Genomic DNA, 24,159 nt, shown 5'->3' with positions numbered 1-24,159 from the left:
TTTCCTGTGGCTAGCACTCTTCGAACTACCCCTTAACTGACTGTTCTGTGTGTCTGCATACTAACTATAATAACATTACATGTACGTACATTGTCATATATTAAAGATTATCAGCAACAGAAAATGGCAGGAACACTGCCCAGGGCCACAGTGGGTAGAGCAGAGCTGTCCCTGGCCCAGAGCCTTTGCTGTCAAGAGAGGTCCTGAATTTGAGACCTTGGAAAGAGCTCTTGTTTACTGCCATGCCAGGTGGATAGAAGCCTGTCTCTGAAGCTTGCTGAGCATAGCAAGGAAGTTTGAGGAGACACTCTAATTAAAGTGTGTTTGCCTTCATCAGCATTTCTATAGTTACACTTACCAGAGGCATTGGTGTGGCTAGACCGCCATTTATGACATTATTTCATTCTACATTACTTTAATGTTTTGTGATGTTACTAAAAGAGGTAGATTTTGATGTTAAAATAATAATGTGATTAAAAATTCCAGTGTTAAATTGCGTATGACTTTCCTATTCATCTACAAAATTAGAAGTGGAAAATAACATCTTACATTGTTTCTTTTCCTGTATTCTTTCTTGACATTGTTACATAGGTAAAGAGAGATCCATCCAGTCTTTGAAAACTTCAAGAGATACTTCTCCCTCAAGTTCTTCAGCAGTTTCTTCATCCAAGGTTTGTTACTTTCAAAAGTTAGGTAGAAACACAATGGAAAGATGATGGGTGCCCAGCACAAACACTACCATGGACTCCTATGGTGCTAATGAACCTATCTGAAAGCTTGAATCTTATGTCATCACAACTTGAAAATATTACAGAAGCCAAAATAAATCATCGTTTTTTTCTCATTAATATTTTCCTATAGGGTTTCTATGTAGTCTTTGCTCATTTTCACCATAAACAAATAGAAATAGATATTTAAAGAGTGTATATTCATAGGATTTGCTTTTATTTGGGAAACTGAGGACATACGCAGATGCTTAACATGTACTTAAAAATTGCTTAATTTTAATATTCAGCATTTTCTCTTACTAACTCATACGAAGGGTTGGTAGGTTTAACTCTTGGTTCTATAGGAAAATCAGGATTCAGGAGCCAAATAATTAAAGTGGCAGTTGCTGCCGTTTCCCAGCACCTCAAAGTGCCCTGGGAAGGCAGTGCCCATGTCTCTACTTTGTTACCTTTATCAGCCCCACGCCCCTTCTTTTGCTCATAACTTGCTCTAGATATTCTTTACTTTTTGTTCTTGGTTTGTTTTAATGTTTTTGACTTTTTAGCAGAAATAGTTATTACCTGACAATCTGGTGTAGGTCTGTAAGGACAGCAGTCTGTCAGTCTGAGGGAAAAAGTGATCTTTCTGTGACAGATTTTATCACGAGGGTCCTGTCAGAAATTCTGGATTCTGGAATGTCAGGTAGGTGCTTTGTTTTGTTTTTTTTTTTCCTTTCCTTTGGCAGTGGGTGGACTTGCAGTCCTTGCCCTTGCAGATGGTGGACAGAAATTTTTCCCACCTACATTCCCGACCGTAGAAAGCCAAGTCTTTGAAGCATTTGTCTTTAAGTGTTTTTGATATTGGCCGTTACTAAGTAGTGGCCCAGGCTGGTCTTTATAATCCTGCACCCACCCATGAATTATTGGATTACCTTCTCAGATGAGGGCGTTTTCTTGCAAGCGTTACGGCTTTTTTAGAAAGGGTAGATAAAAGATGAAAAGGATGCTGTGGTAGGTTTTGCTTTATTTTCTACAAAAACTCATAAATCACTAGCTTGGAATTGCTCTATAATTCTTCTGAAAACGTAAGCCTCTCTTAAAAATTAATATACATTATTTTCTTGAATATGCTTTTATTTTCTTTATATTTGATGACTTATATTTCTAATAATGTCTTAGGATCCTGTTTTAACCTCTTGGGGGGGGTAGGCACCTTATGCCTGTAGTCCCCACTTGAAGGCTGAGTCAAGAGGATTGTATAAGCATGAGCCAGCCATGGCTGCAGATTGAGACCCAAAACCTTATGGATGGGTAGAGAATTGAAATGAGGGCTTTAAGCTTACCTAGTGGCTGTGCAATATACTTTGGAGGTAAGCTTCAAATTCTGTCTTCTGAAGGCTTAATAATTTTAGTCTGAAATGAGGTGATATTAGAGAGATCTGTGGAATATAAGCCTGATGATCTGTATGCTGTGCATGGGAGCCATGCAGGGAGCATCACATGCAAGGCTTCAGCCCCCTCCTCCAATTGTGCACTGCAGTGCAGAGAGGCCTAGAACCTCAGGCTGACTTTGGTTGGCTGTCTTCTTTTGTTTTGATTTTTGTTTCTTTAAAAGATTTAAAAAATTTTAAATTATGTATGTGCCTGGGTTTTGTACGTGAGTGCTAGTGCTGGAGATTAGAGGCTTCAGAGTCCCTGGAACTGGAGTCACAGGTGATTGTGAGCCACCACATGGGTGCTGGGAATGAAATTCAGGTCTTCTGTAAGAGCATTATGCACTAAGCTGTTTTAGCCATTTCTCCAACCACCAAAACTGTCTTAAGCAGACCAGTTTTCTGCTGTGGCTGCCTCTAGACCGTGTGATTGCCCTGTGATGAGCTTTCTCAGGCAGACGTGGATATGTTAGAAAAGACCTCTTTTATGGCTTCCCTTTATTTTGCTCATTTTGATTTCTTGTTAAAAATGACAGAAAACTTTTTGGAGCCATTCCTAAGTTTACAGAGACCTGCAGTTTTTCTGAATAATTAAGTAAAACTAGTCAAGTATATTGGAGGAAAAAATGTTTCATTCCCAACATTGTGTTTTTATATCATGGTGAATATGACCCATGGTCAGCCTGTAGTGCCCTGAGTATTTGTTAGTGAGCTTAGACAGGCTACCATCCTTCTGTTCTTGTCTTCTAATGTGAGGTAGTGCGGCCTGCCCAGGTCCCTTCCGTAGAGTTCTTTGGTTGGTGTATAGAAGTTCTTCATAGCAGTGTACCAGTACTCCTGAGGTGGTTTTGGTTTGTTTGTTTTCATTGGAGCTGTACATTTAGCAAGGTTTTCTGGGCTGTTGAATAGAACCAGTACAGGGTACATGTTACAGAAGGGCAGCTTGCATGACAGTGGCTGGGTAGGCTGTGGCTTGATGCCCCATCTGAGCCAAAGAAGCCAGGCTCAGATATCTATAGAGGATGCCAGCCACAGCACTGCCTTCCCTTGACTTCATGTGTAGGCTACTGTTGGAAGGTTCCACGAGCCTACCCAGTCAGTCCTTCCTGGAGGCTGCCTTAAAGACCCACAGAGCCATATTTCTTAGTTGATGCCATATCCCACCAAGCTGAAAAATCAAGATTCATCATTATAGAGTGTCATCTGGAAAGAGTAGATATTATAGTCCCGCTACCCCTTAGAGAAGTGAGAGAGAGGCTCAGATTAGGGGTGATGGCACATGGTTGGAAAACATTGTTGTAAGAAATACGATGGAGGATCTTAGAAGGGTTTTTAATATGCTCTGTAGCCTCACTTACTTATTGGCCTACAGCGCCATCCCGTTTCAGAATTTAGGGAGCTAGAAAGCCATTTTCTTTGTCTTTATATTTCTGCCATGAACTCACTAATCTTTTTCAAATATGTCTTAGTATAATCGATTTTGTCAGTGGTGTGCATGGTGGTGTTTGCCTTTAATCCCAGCACTTAGGAGGTAGAGGGAAGTGGATCTCTGAATTGAGGCCAGCCTGGTCTACAGAATGAGTCCAGGACAGCCATAGCTGCACAGATAAACTTTGTCTCAAATAATAAAAACAGGACTGGAGAGATGGCTCAGAGGTTAATAGCACTGCCTGCTTTTCCAAAGGTCATGAGTTCAATACCCAGCAACCACATGGTAGCTCACAATCATCTATAATGAGATCTGGTGCCCTCTTCTGGCCTGCAGGCCAGAATACCGTATACATAATAAATAAATAAATAAATCTTTTTTAAAAACCAACAAAGAAAACCCCAAAAACAAAGAAAAGGAATCACAGATTTCAAAGATAACATATCTGGGCCTTTCTTACACGTTAAGGATTTACCTTAGGGTCGAGAAATGGCTCAGCAGTTAGGAACACTGGTGCCTCTTCTAGAGGACCCGAGGTTGATTCCTTCTACCTACATGGTGGCGTACAGTCTTAGACATTTCTAATTCCAGGGAATACAGTGCCCTGTTCTGGCTTCTGGGTGGGGCGCCAAGCTCACATGTGAAGCCCAGACATACATGCAGGCAAAACAAAACAAAACAAAACAAAACAAATCCCTTCTTAAACATTAAAAAATAAAAGCATTCTTAGAAAAAATTTACCTCAATGAACTTTAACCATTTTAAGTTTAATTTGAACATAATTAAAGAATGTTGTAATCAGCATGATGTTATATGCATCCTGCATACAATTTGTATATATTTTGTTTTTTGCACTGGTCCTTTAGATGAATGAAAAAGGGATATTGCTTGCTCTCAATGCAGTGTGCTTCTGATGTTAGAGGCCTTTAAGAATGCTAACCAAGAGCCGGGCATGTGGTGCACACCTTTAGTTCCAGCACTCGGGAGGCAGAGGCAGGTGGATCACTGTGAGTTCAAGGCCAGCCTGGTCTACAAAGCGAGTCCAGGACGGCCAAGGCTACACAGAGAGATCCTGTCTTAGGGGGAAAAAAAGAAAAAAGAATGCTAACCAAGATGTCTTTCTGTTTCTCCTAGTGTTAGACAAACCTAGCAGGCTAACTGAGAAGGACTTGCTGAGGCTGAAAGCAAGTGGGCTAGCGAGAAATTGGAGAAGTCAGATGAAAATAACTTGGGTGAAATTGCTGAGTTTGAGGTATGGTGTAATTTCATCTTTGTTTCACATCTGAAGGTTTTGTCTGAATTTTAAAGTGGATAGAGGTCTATCGTGGTGCCACACCCTATAACCCCAGCATGTAGGAGGTGTGGGCAGAGCATCCTCAAGCTCATTCTCAGGGCATGTACGAGGACAACCTGGTGTACATGAAATCCTATCTTAAACAAAAAAGACAAAGCAAAAGCAAAAACAAATGAAAAATACTTGCTTTGTTTTAGTTACCTCAGCATGTACTTGGGGAAATATTTTTGTGGATTATTGGATTTACCACAAAGTAGGAGTGTTGAAAAGGGTATTTGGTGATGATTGTAATGGAAGACTTCTTTTTTTTAATTTTGCTTTGGTGGGTGGTGGTGATGAACTCCTAATTCTGGCACTTGGGAGACAGAGGCAGTTGGATCTCTGAGTTCCAGGACAGCCAAGGCTACACGGAGAAACTGTGTCTCTTAAACAAAACCAAAATCAAAGCAAAAATAATTTTTTTGCTTTGCTTCTCTCACCCTCTTGCATCTGGGGATCAAGCCTAGGGGCTGTTGCTTACATCTCCAACCCTCATGAAAGGTGTTACAGTAGACAGGATTGTTCAGTGTGTAACAGTTCTAACCCACACCTTGATGCATCCTAAGAGGATCATTCCCAAATGCCTCCTGCATAGTGTGCATGGGTCAAACGGTTAGACAAGTCCAGAAAGACTGGCTTATGAATGTCTGAATTTTCTCCCTTTTGTTTGTTTTGTGTGTGTGCATGCTGGTTTGTTATTTAGGTAATAATCTCTTAAACAGCTCAAAGTTTTTTGATTTAGGTGTAGAGATATTTTTGCGTATCTTAAGTAAATACGTCGAATACATCAAGCTATTCTAAGCACTTAATAATACTTGTAGCATAGATGGGAAATGTTGGATTATTTACTTAATGTTGATTATTGTAATAATTTAGACTAAGTTTTTATAAACAGAAGATACATGTACTTCAGAGGTCCAACTTGAGAGTTAGACTAACTCTTTTTATTTAGTTTTTTGTATGTAAGGAAGGTTTCACTTACACATGAATACGTAATGGTCTAGTCATCTGTCTTCGTATAAGACCTAGTCAGATGACCTCCAGTCGCCAGACCTTGAGCTGCAAATACCTTCACCCACTAGTAATCTAGCTTGCCTTTTTTTTTTTTAATTGTGTGTGTGTGTGTGTGTGTGTGTGTGTGTGTGTGTGTTGTGAGTGGTGAGTGTATGCTACTAAGTATATGGACGTCAGTGAACAACGTTTTGGAGTTCTCTCTGTCCACTGTGGGATGCAGGGGTCAGACTTGAGTCATCAGGCACTTGTGCCTGCTAAACCATTTGCCAGCTCCATTCTTTTTGCCTTACTTGCTTTTTGATTCTTACAAAATCTCCTGTTACCCATGATTGTGCATTATGCTCCCAAACTTGAGTCTTTTGAGTGTATGATAGTGTGTTGTTCACTTGGTGCAGCTGAACCAGGATACTTGAGACTGGGCAGTTGATGCAGTCCAGAACTTCTTATAGTCCAGGATTCAGGGAAGCCCAAGGTCAAGGTGCTGTTAGCCTTCATACTCTGGAGGGAGGAGAGCTGCTCCTCACATGACCAAATAGCAGAGGGCTCACCCCTGACATTGCCTTTGGGTGCATCTTTTAAATTGTATTTTAATTTTCATTGAAAATCTCATACATATATACAATGTATCTTGATCATATGTATTGTTCAATCTCTTCCTCCATTCTGACCACAGCTGGGCTTCTCTGAACATATCTCCTCTTTCCTTCCCAGCTTTTTGTTGTCGCATTTTTGTTTTTGTTTAAACCCAGTGAGTCTAGTTTGTGCTGCCCAGGTACACATGGGTCATTACTAAGACTTGAAATGCCCATCAGTGGCCATGTACTCCCCTATCTCTGAATGCACCCTGATGGCCTGTCTCTTAGCTTCCCAGCTTCCATATGTACTCCAGTTAAGCACACAAAATGAAGGATTTGAAGCTAGGACCCACGCAGGAGAGAGAATGTGTAGCATTTGTCTTTGGTGCCTGTGTGACCTCAGTATAATTTTTTCAAGTTCCATTACCTGTATACTTCATGATTTTTCTTTACAGTTGAGTGATGTTCAGTTGTGCTTGTGTACCACATTGATATTTATCAGGAGATGGACATCTAGCTTGATTCTGCGTCTTTGCCGTTGTGAACAGTGTGGCGGTAGACATGGGTGCACAACTCTCTCTGTAACAATATAAAGTCCCTAGGGCTTATGCCCAAGAGAGGCATAGTGGGGTAAAATGGGAGTTCTATTTCTAGTTCTCGTTTTATTGTGTTGTGTTGGTTTTTTGTTGTTTGTTCTTTTGGGAGAGTTGTAGATCAACGTTTGAAGTGGCTACTACTTTACGCTCTCACCAGCAGTGTTAGGGGTCCCTGTGTCCTCACAGCTACACCATTTGTTGCCATTCCTATTTTTGGTGGTGGTGGTCACTCTGAGGTGAGGTAGGATTTTAGAATAGATTTCATTTGCATTTCTGTTATAGTTAAGAATGTTTACTAGCCATTTGGAGATCTTTTAAGAAATTGGAGTTTCATAACCCATTTTAAAAATTGAGTTGTTTTCTTTATGTTTTTCAGTACTTTGTGTATGGTAGACACTAATCCTTTGTTCCATGTCTAGCTTGCAAAGATTTCTCTCCCATTCTCTTGGGTTCCTCTTCACTGCTTGACAGTTCCTTTGCTGTACATAAGTGTTTTTGTTTCACGAGATCTTGTCTGTCGGTTGCTAGCCTTATTTTCTGCATTACCAGGCGCTATTCAGAAAGTCTCTACCTGTGCCTGTTTGTCGCATGTACTTCGTACTTTTCCTTCTATCACAGTGATTCTCAGTGGTGGCCACACTGAGGGGGCAAATGACTCTTCCACGGAGGTTGCCTAAGGCAGTAAGAAACAGCTATTTATATGATGATTCATAATCATAGCAAAAGTAGTTATAAAGTATGAGGCTGAGAAGCTTCTGTAAGGCAGGAGACACTGTCAAGAGAACAAAGCGACAGCCTACAGACTGGGAAAAGATCTTCACCAACCCTACATCTGACAAAGGTCTAAAATCCAAAATATATAAAGAACTCAAGAAATTAAACACCACCAAACCAAATAACCCAATTGAGAAATGGGGCTTGGAACTAAACAGAGAATTTTCAACAGAGGAATATCAAATGGCTGAGAAACACTTAAAGAAATGCTCAACCTCCTTAGTCATCAGGGAAATGCAAATCAAAACAACTCTGAGATTCTATCTTACACCCATCAGAATGGCTAAGATAAAAAATTCAAGGGACACCACATGCTGGCGAGGATATGGGGAGAGAGGAACACTCCTTCATTGCTGGTGGGAATGCAAACTAGTACAGCCACTTTGGAAATCTATCTGGTGCTATCTCAGAAAAATGGGAACAGGGCTTCCTCAAGACCCAGCTATTCCACTCCTTGGAATATACCCAGAAGATGGTCCAGCACACAACAAGAAAATTTGCTCAACCATGTTCATAGCAGCCTTATTCATAATAGCCAGAACATGGAAACAGCCTAAGTGTCCATCAGTAGAAGAATGGATAAAGAAACTGTGGTACATATACACTATGGAATACTACTCAGCTATTAAAAACAAGGAATTCCCGAAATTTGTGGATAAATGGATTGAGCTAGAAATGATCATAATGAGTGAGTTAACCTAGAAGCAGAAAGACTCAAATGGTATATACTCACTTATATCTGCATACTAGTCCAAGGGGCAATGTCCCAGAAAGCCTTCACTTACCAGGAAACTGGGACAGAGGGGAGGACATCCTATTGGGACTCTAGATGAGAGAAGCTTGGGAGAATAGCAAAGTAGAAGAATCCAGAGGGTCCTAGAAACCTACAAGTAGAACATTATGATAGGCAGATTTGGGCCCAGGGGTCCGCTCAAACTAAGGCACCAGCCAAGGACAATACAGGCGGTAAACTTTAAAGCCCTACCCAGATCTAGCCAATGGTCAGAACATTCTCCACAGTTGAGTGGAGAGTGGGATATGACTTTCTCACGTACTCTGGTGCCTCACATTTGACCATGTCCCCTGGAGGGAGAGACCTGGTGGCACTCAGAGGAAGAACAGCAGGTTGCCAAGAGAGACTTGATACCCTATGAGCATATACAGGGGGAGGTAATTCCCCTCAGGAACAGTCATAGGGGAGGGGAATAATGGGAAAATGGGAGGGAGGGAAGAATGGGAGGATACAAGGGATGGGATAAACATTGAGATGTAACAAGAATAAATTAATAAAAAAAATTTTAAAAAAGTAGTTATAAAGTAGTAACAGACTAATTTTAGGATTGGGTGGTCACCATGAAATAAGGAACTGTTCTAAAGGGTCACGGCATCAGGATGTTGAGAGCCACTGCTCTAGCAGTTTCAAGGTTTCAGATATTTTTGTATCTTGTTACTTTTCTGAAAATATTTGTCAATAAGAATGTGGTGGGGGTGGGATGGGGTGGTGCAGCTGCAGAGAGGGCTCCCTGGCAAATAACATTTTACCCAGTTTGAGTTCTCAGCACTCACAACTACCAGTAACTCCAGCTGATGTCCGTTTCTGGCCCCTATGCGTACTACATGGGCATAGTGCACATACAGACAAGCAGGCACATGGACTTACATAGCTGGTAGGGCATTTGATTGATTAGTTGATATGGGATGGCCCAGCTTATGGGGGTGGGGGGAGCGTGTGTCCCCAAAGCAGGTAGTCCTGGGTATATACAAAGGCATGTGAAGCAAGCCAGGAAGCAGTGTTCCTCCATGGTTTGTGCTTTAGTTTCTGCCTTGGCTCCCCTCAGTGCTGGACTGTGAGCAGGATGTGTATAAGTCAAATAAACCCTTTTTCGTGCCCACTGAGAGAATGGTAATAGTGTTTATCACAGCAGTGGAAAGTCCTTAGGGTTTCATGCACAGAATAATATTGTCTGTAAATAAGGATAGTTTGACTTCCTTTTCTGTTTATAGCTCTTATTTCCTTTGCATATCTTACTGCTCTAGCTAAGATTTCAAGCTCGGTATTGAAAAGTAGTTGACCCAGTGGACCCCTTGCCTTGTCCCTGATCTTAATGGAATGCTTTGAGTTTTCCTTCATAACACCATGCTTACTGTAGGTTTGTTTATACAGAGATATGCTCTGTCTGTAAGTTCGTGAGACCTTTAATCAGGAAAGGATGCATGTCGTGAGATGATTGTGTGGTTTACATATTTTGAACCAACCCCACATCTCTTGAATAAAGCCAGCTTGGTCCTGATAAATGCTCTTTGATATGGTCTTAAGTTCAGTTTGCTAATATTTTGTTGAGAACTTTTTATCTGTGCTCACCAGGGAGATCCTTGTATTGTGTGTGTGTGTGTGTGTGTGTGTGTGTATGTATGTATGTATGGCTGTTGTTGTGACTTTCTCTGGTATTAGTATCAGTGTTGGCTTCATAAAAGCACTTTGGAAGACTTCTGGTTTTTTCTACTTTACGGAACAATTTACATAGTACTGGGGTACTGATAGAATCCTGGGGTGAGAACACTGGTTGGGAGACTTTACTACTACTCCTGGCTCATTGCTGCTAATGGACCCTTTCATCTGTCTAGTTCATCTTTGTTTAATTTTGCTGTGTTTCATACACCTAGAAATTAGTTCATTTCTTCTAGATTCTCCAGTTTGATGTAATAGAGGTTTAAAGTTTTCTATTTATTTATATGTATGAGTTTTTGTCTGAATGTATGTGCCTGGTGCCTTCAGAGGCCAGAAATGGGTATTGGATCCCTTGGGACCAGAATTACAGACCATAACTGCCATGTGGGTGGTAGGAATTGAACCTTGACTTCTGCAAGGGCACTGCTGAGCCATCTCTCTAGCCTCTAGGTAATAGTTTTAAAAGTATATCTTTATGGTTTTCTGAATTTCATGGGTATCTGTTTGCTTCCTTTTTCGTTTCTAGTTTTACAACTTGAGTTTTTCTTTCTCTTGTTTAATTTGGCAAAGCATTTGTCACTGTTTTATTTTTTTTCATAGAACCAGCTCTTTATTTAATTCTTTTAGTTTATGTTTTATTATTTCAGCCCAATTTTTTTTTAAGGAGTAAAATAGAAAATTTTGTATTTATAAGTTATTGTATAATTATATACTAATTATATAAAACGAGTTTCATTATATTTCATACAAATATAAGATACTTTGATTTTATTTATATGCCAGTACTTATATTATTCTCCCTCTCACTGGTGCTCTTTTTTCTTTTTTCTTTTTCCTTTTTTTAATTCATTAAGACCTTCATATGTTACAATGTGGTATCATTACATACACTTTCATATCTTTCAAACCTCTCCCCCCAATTTGTGATTTTTCTTTTCTCTTGGGGTGGGGAGTCAGTGGCCACCAGCACATTGAGGAAAGAAGAGCAGAAGACAAGGCACAGGGTTTGGAAGGCCGTGTGCAGACAGAGATTGAACGGGAACCACTCTGGGAATGAGTTCAACTTTAATCAGAGAGAACAAAGGCTGTATAGCCCTTGGGGAGTAGGTGTGGGGCTTCTAGGATAGGTGGTCATAATTTGTTCAAACCAGGAACTTCAAGGATGATTGGTTGCATCTAGCACCATGCTCCTTTCATATGACCGGGAATACAGTACTTAATTACTATAGGTGCAGGGAGCTGTGTCAAGGGCCATTTATCAGATGTGGTTTAGGGCGTCTATGTCTACAGACACTCTCCATATGATGTCAGGCAGAGCTGGAGGCCCTGCTGGGGGAGGGAGTCCTATACCTCCCTCTCAGAATGTCTCTGGACAGGGAGGACTGCAAACTCAAACAGCAGGGTCCTTCCAGCACCCACTTTTATCCCTGATTTTTTAAAAATTAGTTTCTTATGTTTATGGGCGGTTTTGCCTGCATTTACGTCAAAACACAAGGCATTGGATCCCCTGGAACTGAAGTTCTACTTGGTGTGAATTGTCGTGGGTTCTGGAAATCGAATTTGGGTCTTTAGAGGAACAGCCAGTGCTTTTAGCTTTTTGCTGGCTCTCTAGCCCTCAGCCTTGATTTTGATGATCTCTTTTTGTCTGCTATTTGGGGTTTTGTTTGTTCCTTTTTCCCCAAGCGCCTTCGGGTGCATCAGTAGTTACTTGAAATGTCACAAAAGTTTAAAATTTATTTATTATTATGTATACAGTGTTCTGTCTGCATGTACACCCACAGGCCAGAGAGGGCATCAGATTACATTATAGATGGTTGTAAGCCACTGTGTCCTTGCTGGGAATTGAACTCAGGACCTTTGGAAGAGCAGGCGGTGTTCTTAACCACTGAGCCATCTCTCCAGACCCACAAATTTTTTTGATGTAGGCACTTGGTTGTGTAAACATTTAGGATTGCCTTTATTGTGTCCCATAGGTTTTGGAACATTGTCTGCAATTCTAGGATTTTTACCCCCTTCTTGATTTCTTCAGTGATCCAATTATCACTCAGTGGTGTGTTGTTAAATCTCTGAGTTTGTGTTCTTTCTGTAGTTTCTGTTGCTGGTATCAAGCTTTATCCCTTTCTGGTCAGATGGAATGCAGGTTGTCATGTCATTCTTTCTAGATTTGTTGAGATTTGCTTTGTATTTTAAAATGTGGTCAACTGTGGACAAATTTTCTACTGGCTGCTTATAGAAATAGTGTTCTTTAGTGTTCTAGTGAGATGTTTGTGGATGTCTGTTACATCTATTTGGTTTATGATCTCATTTAATTCTAATCCTTCTCCATTGAATTTCTGTCTTTGTCACAACGGAAACACCATGACCGCAGAGCAAGTTGGGGAGGAAAGGGCTTACTCTGCTTACCCTTCCACATTGACGTTCATCTTAAGTCAGGACAGGAACTCAAGTGAGACAGGGACCTGGAGGCAGGGCCTGATGCAGAGGCCATGGAGAGGTGCTGCTTATTGCCCTCGATTCCCATGGCTTGCTCAGCCTGCTTTCCTATAGAATCCAGGACCACCAGCCCAGGGATGGCTCTACCTCCCATGGGCTGGGCCTCTCCCATTGATCACTCACTGAGAAAATGCCTTACAGCTGGTTCTCATGGAGGCATTTTCCCAACTGAGGCTCATTTCTCTCTGACTCTAGCTTGTGTCAACTTGACAGTAAATCAGTCAGAACACCTGTGTATTTGTGTGAAGAGGGTTAGTCTGATTGCTTCTGTATTACTTACCCACTACTGGATTGTTTGTGACAGAACTTACTGGTGTTGAGATGGTGCATTGTTTCTGATGGTTCTGAGTAAAGGAACAAGGAGTTTAGCTTGTGAAGTTGGAGTGTGTCCCATGCTTTCTCTCACCGCTCCTGTATGCGAGCCTGTGCTCTCATTTATATTTGGGCCCTTTCTTCTCATTGGTCCATATTCATAAATAGATGGTTTAAGGAATAACAATAGGACAGAACCTTTTTAATCTATATCTTAATCTATATTTAGTATATTTATCATAATTTTAGAACAGCATAAGGTTTGGTATTATAAAAATTACAAAAAGTATTAATTATGTCCTCTAGTCTTCACATATGCCTATTATGTATCATGGCAGTGTACATTTTTTTCTTAAAATTGATTAAACAGCACTTTTAATATAATCTTCTCTTGGTGACAACATACACCATCTCAAACACTATCTGTCCTTTAAGAAAATAACTCAAGACTTACTCTATTTTCAAGGAGGGGTCCACAGCACCCTTATTTATTGACCAGACAGAAGAACCCGAGTCAAGCACATCAGATGACCAGCTCAGCAGTCGCTCTAAAGCAATTGCATCAAAAACAAAAGAGATCGAACAGGTAAGAATGCAGTCTTCTATAGACACAGCTGGTGGCTGTGGCTCTGCACTGAATACATATCCTGGCATGTCTTTTCCACTTGTAACTCCAAAGTTCCACTGAACATGTGTAGAGACTAGAGGACGACCTCAGGTGTTCCTTAGTCCCTTTTTTCCCAAGATAGGCCTCACCTTAGTCTACAATCAATGAAGTAGTCAGTCTTGGCCAGCAAGGAAGCTACCATGCACTGGTCTCCATTCCCCGGGCACTAGGATTCCTTTGTTTGGACATGGGGTCTCATACTGTCTTTTGAACTTACTGCAGTCTTGCTGCCTCAGTTGCCAAATGCTCAGTTGCTGGTATGAGCCACTAGTCAGCATTTTTTTCCCTTTAAATTCACTTGATGTGTTTGTTTCCTTGTCTTTCTTTACCACAATAGACCTCACAAGAAGTGGGCCTCTGTTCTGCTTAGTGGTATATCTCTACTTACAGCATGGATTCACATGTAGCTGGCTCATGAGAGTATTTGTTGGATGGATGATGGGTGAAGTCATAACCCCAATAATGACCTTTGAATGGAGGAGGAGGTTGTCTTTTGTTACTGCCTACCTTGCTTAGGCATCATTCCCAACAATGTTTAAGGTGTTATTTGAACAGGTGAATGAGTTTAATGTTCTTTTTTTTCCTGTGTTGTAGCTCTCTTTTAAAGGTTTATTAATTTTTATTTTATGTGCTTTTGTAGATGAGTGTTTTTCCTAAACACATGTCTGTGCACCACTTGTGTGCTTGGTGCCTTCATAGGGCTGAAGAAGGTATTGGACCCCTTGGAACTGGAGTTGCAGGCAGTTATAAGCTGCTACGTGGGTGCTGGGAATCGAAGCCAGGTCCTCTAAATGAAAGCTAGTGTTCTTAACCACTGAGCCACCTCTATAGCCCCCTCAGTTGTAGGCTCTTTTAAACACAAGTTCTTTTAAAAGAATGTAACTAGAAGAAACACTTGATTGAAATGCCAGGAAGTATTTTGTGTTGTCATTTATACTGTTTTCGCTGTTTCTTCATATTGTTGTTCAAAGCTGATCTCTTTGATTGTGAGAAAGTTATTAGGTTATATAAACTAGCTTGATCGTGTACTGAATTAGCACGAAGCCAATATTTATAGCTCTCTGGAAACCTTGCTTGAGTTGAAAAACAATTTGTTTAGAGTTGCTGTTAAAACTGATGAAAACAGCTGCTGCTAAAGCATGCTGAGACTGTTGCAGGATGGCAAGTGACCTCAAGAACTCAGAGAGAGGCAGCTGTGGGTAGGGCAGTACACACTTTTAATTCCAGTGCTGTAGGGAGAGGCATCTTCCAGTTCTAGGGCAGCCAGAGAGTCTGTGTTAGAAAGGGGCTGAAGGGACAGCGATGGGGGAAGGAGGAGAGGGAGAGAGGGGGACATAAAGAAAAAGAATTACTACATTTTGGTGTTATAGAGGAGTAAAGTGGTTAATGAGAGAGTTATGAAATATCTGGTCATGATTACAGGTACCTGTAATCTAAACTGTTGTGGGAAACAGATGCAGGAGAAAAATAACTTGATAAGCATGAAGCACATCCTGAGCCCTGCCCAACTCCAAAGGGCTGTGCCTTGCCCTCCACACAGGCAAGGACACATGCGCCCTAATATACAGTAGTGATGATCTTTTTAAGAAACGTGGTACTTTTTGAACTTAGTGTAAATATTCTGTTAGGTATCGGAAGTAGCTGCTGATCACTTGAGTATTTCATCAAAAGTCATTCTTACTCATAAGGTCTGAGCGGGCCGTCAAGATTTGAATTTTCTCACATCTTTCTATTTAATGCTGATTATGCATCCTGTATTTAGAATGAAACAATTAGAAAAGGTTCTTTTTACTTACATCTGTTACTTTTTATGACCTGAAAGTTACCAGCATCTTAATGTTATGGGGATTAAAAGTTACATATCTATAATATAAATTGAGGTGTGCTTAATGAACAGATAAAATTGTGTGGCTTAAATATGAATGAGTTTTGACAGTTGTATGTCCATAGAGCTGCATTTTAGGTAGTAACAGAAAAGAATGTGGCATTTAAAAGCCATGGCTGCATGTGCGCTCTCCCCTGATTTTCTGTTGTGAAAAAAGTAGAAAAATAAATGTGTAAAAGCCATGGCATGACACTGTGCAATGTTTCATTCCACTTAAGACTTGACCAGTGTTCATCATTATAGAAGTATGTTGACAAAAAGTAAGAGCTTCGGGCATTTTATGATTTAGTATTATCCCCGATAAGAAAGTCTCTTTAGGGCCAGCAAAATGGCTGAGTGATAAAGGCACTCACAGCCAAGGCTGATGACCAAAGCATTGGATCGCAGAGACTCTTAATGATGGAAAGAGAAAACCAAAGTATCTGACATACCCGGCACATACCTGTATGTGTACACACACATACAGATAAGATAAATATGGATGGGCAAATGAATAGTCTAGGAAGATAGAAGCCATCGCTGCCTCGTTTGTCTGTACTAAGGGGCATTCTCTCCATGCTCTGCGCAAGGTGGAGGCAGCGTTGCCCTGGCAGTGCCCACTCGCTTCTTCCCTGTCTTTTTCAGGCCTTCTCTGTTAAGTTGAGCCTTAGAGTTAGGAGACATTATTAACCAAAGGGATGCTTTTGGAACAATGTAGACCATCAGAGGGCAGTTTCTCATTACGGCACCAAGTAAAGTCTACAGACAGACATTAAATAATAGTAACATAAGACGTTGTACGAATTACATGATCAGTGGCTAAGCATAGCTGATGTATACTGGAATGGGAATATAATTGATATAAAAAGATAGTGAACAAACAACTAGATAGGCCCTTCAACCAATATTTAAAATGACTGAAGCAATAAAAGATGAGGTCTCCTTAGTTCCTGGTTTTGGGTTCTGTATCATTGTCAATGTCATGCTGTGTACCTGGCACAGTTCTTCTTTGTCTTTAAATGCTGGTAAGATTCTGGCATAGGAATGGCTTTCTAGGCACCATTCAACATAAGCACATTTTACATGCTTAACAGCAAGAATCTTGTGATCTGTTGAGGTTAATTTAAAAGTGCGGCCTAATGTTTATTATTAGGCTTATAATTATTATTGCTGTATTGTCTTACCTGCTTTTACAATCAATATAGACACAGACATCTGATGTACTTTATAATAGCCTGTGGTACCTCAGGATTCCTCCCCTGGGCCTCATGGGTCTTTCCTGTCCTGTGGTGATTTTCTCCCTCCTTCCTCCCCCATCTCCTCTGCCTCTCCTTCCCAAGATTCTCTCTGCTCAAAGCCCTTGAACTTACACTTTGCCCTGTGTTCTGCCTTGCCTAGGTATAGACCTTTTATTCAGCCAGTCAAGGAGGTGAGGTTCAGGGCAGCAATTAAATCTTTTGACTCAATAATTAGCATCACAATACATAGCACCAGACCAACCTCCAACGTCTGTGTTTAGATAAATCCATCAAATCCCAGACATTTAAGCTGCAGTTCCTTAAGCTGTGGCCTGAGAAAGCTGCTCTTCAGTGCTGTGGCCTGGGAGGCTTCACCTGACCCTCCAGGTCTTTGAGCCTCAGTCCCACTTTCATGGGACTCTGCGCTGTTCAGAGCTCTGGCGTTTGCCTTAGGAAATGGCTTGCTTCCTCACTTTTGCACCCACCTGCAGTTGATGCTAGGATGACAGCTACTGGATTGCCCTTACGGTCTCCTGTACAGTGAGGGAACCTGTGCATAGCCAGGCTGGAGGGCAGTACACCACCATCAGGAAGCCAGTCAAGGGCCATATGGGTTACTTATGCACTTTTACTATTGCCTTGATTCTGTGTTTAAGCTCCTGAATTTTTTAGGGTTGCGTTGTTTGCTTATGATTAATAGTAAATCTTCTAGTTTTGTACGTGACTTTCAAGAGCAGGTTGGCTCACTGAGGCTGTGTTAATTTAGTTAAAACATATTCAATGTAGTTATGAAAAGTTTTAAAATTGAATGCAGAAACAATGCAAAGAAATGGTAGCCTGCGTGTATTATACTTTAAATCCTTTGTGCTTTAATGTGAAAATGTAAGAAATGAGAAATGAGCCTCCTAACAAGCTATTGCTGTTCAACCCAGCAGTCCCAGGCCCTACAAAGGAAGTGCACTGAGGTTAGTCATTCAGGTCAGAGCTCTGGTGTAGCCCTCTGCTGCTTCAGCGCAATGTGCCTGTGCCCAGGAGAATCACACTTCTAAGGTGGAAGAATACGGATGCAAGCACTTATCTGCATGGAAGACATACTGTGATAGGTAGTTGTCTCTGCTGCCCTTTGCACACAAATTTGTGGTTGAGAACACCTCAAAACTAAGACATACGCTTGCTGTTTGAAGATTGTGACCTAATATTCAACTGGTTCAGGTGTGTGACAGTAGGGCCACCACACTGCCTGCCACACAGCTTATTCTAGGAGAGTTTACATGCAGTTAACAAGAAACAGAACATTTGGAGTAAATTATCGATTTTTGTAATTCTGTGGGGTCACACACCTAGAATTATGTCTTGCAAAGTACCGAGAAGGACTTGTTCGTTTGTGAGTTAATGGGTTTAATTGGGTTACTTACATGAGCATGGATAGAAGGTTATTTATGAGTGCAGACATTTCAACAGTGGCTACATCACAAAAGAAAATGTCTCCTCCCCTGCAGTAGCAAGCACTGTTTGTCAGCTCCTCCTCCCTCCAGGATGCAGTATTGAGGGGCCCAATCTTGTACAGGATCACACCTGCTGAGAGTTCAGGAGTGTGAAAGCCCACTCTGCCCCATTCTCTCTTCTGTAATGATCCATGAACCTAGGAGTTGGTAATGTAGATCTTGTATTTAGAACCAAGCATGTAATATCACTTCCAGCACTCTGACCGTTTTTGAGCCTCTATAGTCACTGCTAACCATAGAAAGAGGCTTCTATGACCAAAATGGAGAGCAACTCTAGTCTGTGACCATGATTGTATAGAGCAATGAACAAGTACATCATATCCATGTACCAAAAGGTGGTGGTACCTTCCCTACTAGGCCTTTGACGTCCCTAGCCCCCGGCTTTTGACCATGTCTACAGTACCAGCTATTCCCTCCTGTGGATCAGACCTCAGATCCAACCAGAAAGCATTGGCTACCTCTGTAGTCCTGCCACTGTTTCCCCAGTAGGTACATCTGCCTCAGTTGTGAATGTTGCATGCTGGTGTTTTCTCCTTGGCATCCTGCACAGCACCAGTAGGGGAGAACTGAACGGGTTTTAAATACTGCCTGAGAGTTCACTGGAGTGCCTGCTAAGTAGAGCCCCACTTTTATAGCTCTGTAGCATATGTTAAACCACTTTGTAAGGGTAAAGAGTAATTGCAGTATATGAATTTGCAGAGACCCCACTTCTGTAGGATGTTTCCCTTTTTTGTTTTATAATAGTAAAAGAAGGTACTCTGAATTCTAAATCCCTCCTCTGTCATAATACACCCTAAGATACTGCTGCTTTATGAAACTTTTGCCTACTGAAAATTAGATTTATTATTATTCTCTTGATAATTCCTAGATGAATGTGATGGGGATAGGAACTTTGTTGTTGTTGTTGGCTTGGCTTTTTTCAAGACAGGGTTTTTCTGGGTATCCTGCCTGAACTGGAACTCTCTTTAGACCAGGATGGCCTCAAAGAACTCAAAGTATCCACCTGCCTCTGCCTCCTGAGTGCTGGGAGTAAAGGCATGTGCCACCACTGCCTGGCCTGAGGAAGGTTGCTATGATGTTCTAAACAGAAAGTAGAGTGAACACCATAGCATTAAGTGAAGGGGATTGGCCATTCTGGTTTTCCTTTAACTTGAGAAGACTCAGACAGTATGTATACGTACACATACACATACGAGTTCTTGAGGCTAGGCACTATCTGTTAGTCACAGCCCCGGGGTGTGTTCTATCACAATAGGTCATAGCTATCCAGGGGCCCCAACTACCTAAGAAACATCACGTTAATTTAGAAATAGTTTTTTTCCTGCCTAGCCGTTAGCTGATTTTGTGTGTGTGTGTGTGTGTGTGTGTGTGTGTGATCAATTTTCAGTTTCCTTTAAATTTATCATTCCAATTACTTTTGTTAACTGAGTTTTATTATTAGCATTTCTATAAAAGTTAGACTACATATTCTTTTAAAAATTTTTTTTATTTTTTTACGTATACCTTTATATTATTCCATGTATATACAATAAACTACCTATAGGAAGAAGAACCATGACACGATCGGGAATTATATAAATGTTACATTCTTAGTGTTTTAGCTGTTTGTATTTGACAGCCTTGAAGAAAACATTTTTCCTATCTTGATGAGTCTAAAATTCTGAATGTAAATCAGTCTCCATCACATCTTGTCATTGTCAACTTAAAACATCTATCTAGACGTAAAAACATCTTGACCCCTAAACAACTAAGCTTCATTGTAAAACTAAGCTACTTGGTCTTCAACTCCTTTAGAGACTTGAGAAGGAATAAACTTGATTACCTGAGTATGCCAGGAGTGCAGGTTAGTAGCTTCCAAATGAGAGGATGACAGAGACAGTTTGCTACCTGAACAGTCACCCAAAACTCTCTATTATGTTGCAGCACCTTCTTCAGCCTTCTGGCCCCATATATCTGACAGACATATTTGTGAGGCAGGAACTGTTGAGGACTTGCTCACCCTGTCTTGGCAGAGTTTGGCTGTCGACTGCCTGCATCCAAGCATATCCCTTTTTTAGGCAGAATTCTGTCTGTGGTATAAACAAGGACATCTTGCCCAGTGGCTTGTTTGCCTCATTTGAAGCCATCTCCAGAAGGAGGTTCTTTGTGAGGCAGTCTGGGTATTGCCAGGTGTTACCTGTCTGATTGTCAGTGAATCTTTAAAATAATGAAACATTTTTAAATGCTATATTCTGTATGTCTCTGAGGTTTTTGATGACCTTATCTAACTATCCTACCTTATCTTTCTACAGAATATTCATCTGCTGCACCTAAGATGTATATTCTTGCAATAAAAGTAGACTAATGATTGACATGACCATGATTTGATCAGCTAACAATTAACTTGTATAACTTATTTATTCTAAACAGCCTGCAATAGCTGCTGCTTCTTCTTCTTCTTCTTCTTCTTCTTCTTCTTCTTCTTCTTCTTCTTCTTCTTCTTCTTTAAGATTTATTTATTTATTTATTTATTATGTATATACAATGCTTTACCTGCATTAGGCCTGCAGGCTAGAAGAGCAGACAGTGCTCTTAACCACTGAGCCATCTCTCTAACTCGTAGCGCTTTCAAAGTATTGGAAGTAAACTTTGTATTATAATTGAGTTATATGGGTACAATACCTCATATGAAGTATAAATAAATAAATATATATATATTTATTTATACATACATATATAATGTGGGTAAAGAATAAATTTACATTTGAATTCTATGCCACTGTATCTAGAATTAAACTTATTTTGCATCTACATACAAAATTCTATACCAGTGAATTAGAAATAATCTTGTGACAATTAAGGCATTAAATTGAGGAGTAGAGTCACAGATCTACTTTTTGTTCTATCTTCCCTATATATAGTACATATTCTTTGACTTTCGTAAATCATATTTGATAGTCAGAGCTCAGTAGTCTTGTTTACAAACCTGCGTGTTGGATTTTTCTTGTAGTTCTGGGGATCAAGCCCAGGCTGAGCAGGCTGCTGCTGCTGAGCCGTGTCCAGCCCTTTGCTCTTTCTCTCCCATGTTAGTTCACATTTAATAATAGAGTTTTATGTGTTTTACATTTTTAACCTTCTTCTTTAGTAGACATGTAGGGGTCCTACACTGAAATGAAATACTATTTTTAAGAAGCCCCTGTGGACCCCAGTTAAGCCCGGGGAGTCATATTGCTTCCTGAGTTAAGAGTGTACAAGATGAGTTTCTCAGTGTCTCAGCTCCCGTCCTACAGCTGCCTTCCTCTGTCGGCAGCCTGGTGAGTCCCAGCACTCTCTCTCCCCAGCTCCTGCTTCTTTCAGGAAATCCATAATAAAGATTAGGCATATGGATAGTCATCCTGGAAATGTTGACAAGAGTGTGGACATACAGAATCAGCTTTCAGTTTCTGATAGATCAAAATGAAATTGTTTTCAGATGGAGCATGCTCTATCTATTGCCCTATGTGTATGAGGGAAGCATTTAGCTGCCTCATGTAATGGAAGCAATTTTTTGCTTTTCCTTGTTATCAGACAAGTTACAAATGTTCTTAAAAGTATAGCTCTTAACTGGGTATTATCTTGTCTAGACATCAGGTCTACACAATTGTGTATACCGATCTGCCATCAACCACTTCTGCAGACTTTGCATATATAGATTTTGTAAAACATACTCCCAAGATTTGCCTCTGCAAAAAATTGCATTTCTAAAATAAGAATTGTTTATTTTGGCCAAATATTAATGTTTTTGAAATGCATAGTTTACTACTAGTTAAATCTTGCTTGTATTATTCTACACGAGCTCTCTGCTAAAGTGTTAAGATGTGTGGTGTCATTTTAAGAGAAGGAGGTGGCCTGGAGCTACTGTATTGGTAGTTATCTAGCATGCACGAGGCTCGGTTTGATTCCCCAGCAAATCATAAACGCGGTGTGGTGCTGTACACTTGCAGTTCTAGCACTCAGGAGGTGGAGACAGTGAGACAGCAGGCTCAGAAATGCAGGGCATCCTTGACTGTGTGTGAGGGCCCAGAAGGGGAGTTAACTTAATGTAAGATAATCTACCACATTGGAAATATCAAAATTGACATTTTTGGTAAAAATATAGACAGTATACATTCCAAACTTTTATAAGAACCGTTTGTAAAAGGGTACAAGGTATTAGGAGTCCATTTTAAACCTTATTCTTGGGATGCTGCCCTTAACGGATGCAGAAAGTAAGATGAGGCCAAGTGCAGGCTGCTCCCAGCTACTCCCACCACTATTCAGTGTTCATGAAGACTTTCTCTGGTGTAAATTACTGTTCCTGCTACTCAGTTCTGTTTGTTCTAAGTCAGCAGTCTTATTTGTCACTAAATAAAACGTTAAGGACATTCATAAAGCACAGTGTAGCTGCCAGTGCTCAGTGCTTTTCAACTGGGAGCACCTTTCCACCTTAGTTATATTTTGGTTGTGAGTCTAGCCTTTCCCGTCTGAGCCGTCTCTCCAGCCCACCTTGCCACTGTGGTTAAAGGTTCTGTGGAGAAACTGACAGCCAGTCTCTGAAAACTCTCCCCTTAGTGGAAACTCCAAGTATGGGTGCCGTGTTCAGTAACACTTGCCTGATTCTTTGCAGCTTTGAGGTGATGATTGCGTTTGGATTCCTTCTTGGGAATATTTTATAGCTTCCGTCCATGTCAGGGACTGGATCCCCTGCCTCTTGTGTCTGCTGCTCCCTGTGTGGTCCAGGACCTTCTGCTGTTCCTGGAGTGCTCTTTTACTTTCCACTTGTTTTCTCCGACTCCCCTTATTTTTCTTTGGCTCGTAAATGTAAAAATTTCCTGTGGAATACCTTGTGTGTTCTGGGTAACTCTAATCTTGTTTTCACCTGTTACGTTTGGTTTCTTTTTATAGCATTAAAAATGACTTCTTCTCTGGAATTTTCTGCTCGACTGTTCTCTTATTTTTCATCTTTATGTGCAGTTTTATCTTCTGAGGTGTAACCCTGCATGATACCTTCTGTGTCTTCAGCTTTTGTTTAATATGCATATGGGTATCTTACTTGGAGATAGTAAAGCAGACTTTCATGTACTCCACAGCACATGTGAGCTACAGTGTGCAACCACTGGTATTTGATGGAAGACCTCTGCAAAATTGTGATTCTATTTATAGATAACTTAAAGTTATGTGCCAGGTGTGTGGAGGAGGAGTGTGTGTCTGTCTGTGTGTGTGCATACTGTCAGGACAGTCTGTGGAGTTAACACCCTTCATCACATAGGCCCTGGACATCAAACTCAAGTTGTCAGGCCTGATAGCAGGCATCTTCTTCTGATGAGCCACTTCAATGGCTCTTCTTCTTGTTTGCTTTTTTCTCCCCTACATTTGTTTTGTGGCTGTTTTGTTATTTATTTCTGTACTTTCTGTGGAGTCTTGGCATCTGCTTCCATCCCCTGCTGGTTGGAGTCTTTCAGATGACAGGGTCTCTGTGTGGCTCTGGCTGTCCTCTATGCAGACCTGGTAGGCCTTGAACTCCCAGCAATCTACTTGTCTCTGTCTCCTGAGTGTCAGGGATTAAAGGCATGTACGTACCAGCAAGGAAGGCATTCTATAATTTACTAGCTGTAAGGAAAACATAAATATTCAAAAAGTAGGCCTAGACTTATTTTATGTATGATCAGTTTTTCAAAAGCTCCATTTCTGGACACATTATATGAAACTGCATGTAAAGAGAAATATACTTTGAAATAAAAGTAATTTCTTCTCTTCTGTTGTCCAGATCAGT

The 24,159-nt window shown here is 40.7% G+C and overlaps 1 protein-coding gene across 1 annotated transcript in view; it reads left to right on the top strand.

The window, feature by feature from the left end:
* Window positions 1–591: 591 nt before the first annotated feature.
* The window catches only part of LOC127186500 (periphilin-1-like), a gene marked incomplete at its 5' end in the record, with an annotated part of 36,919 nt that continues 13,351 nt past the window's right edge, over window positions 592–24,159 (top strand). Inside the window, 4 exon segments of the mRNA XM_051142840.1 lie at window positions 592–675; window positions 4,704–4,733; window positions 4,736–4,821; window positions 13,582–13,701. Of these exon segments, the coding sequence (XP_050998797.1) occupies window positions 592–675; window positions 4,704–4,733; window positions 4,736–4,821; window positions 13,582–13,701 (320 nt within the window).

This window comes from Acomys russatus, unplaced genomic scaffold (assembly GCF_903995435.1).
Source record: "Acomys russatus unplaced genomic scaffold, mAcoRus1.1, whole genome shotgun sequence".
Classification (NCBI taxonomy): Eukaryota; Metazoa; Chordata; class Mammalia; order Rodentia; family Muridae; genus Acomys; species Acomys russatus.
This window is presented reverse-complemented; position numbering and strand designations above follow the sequence as displayed.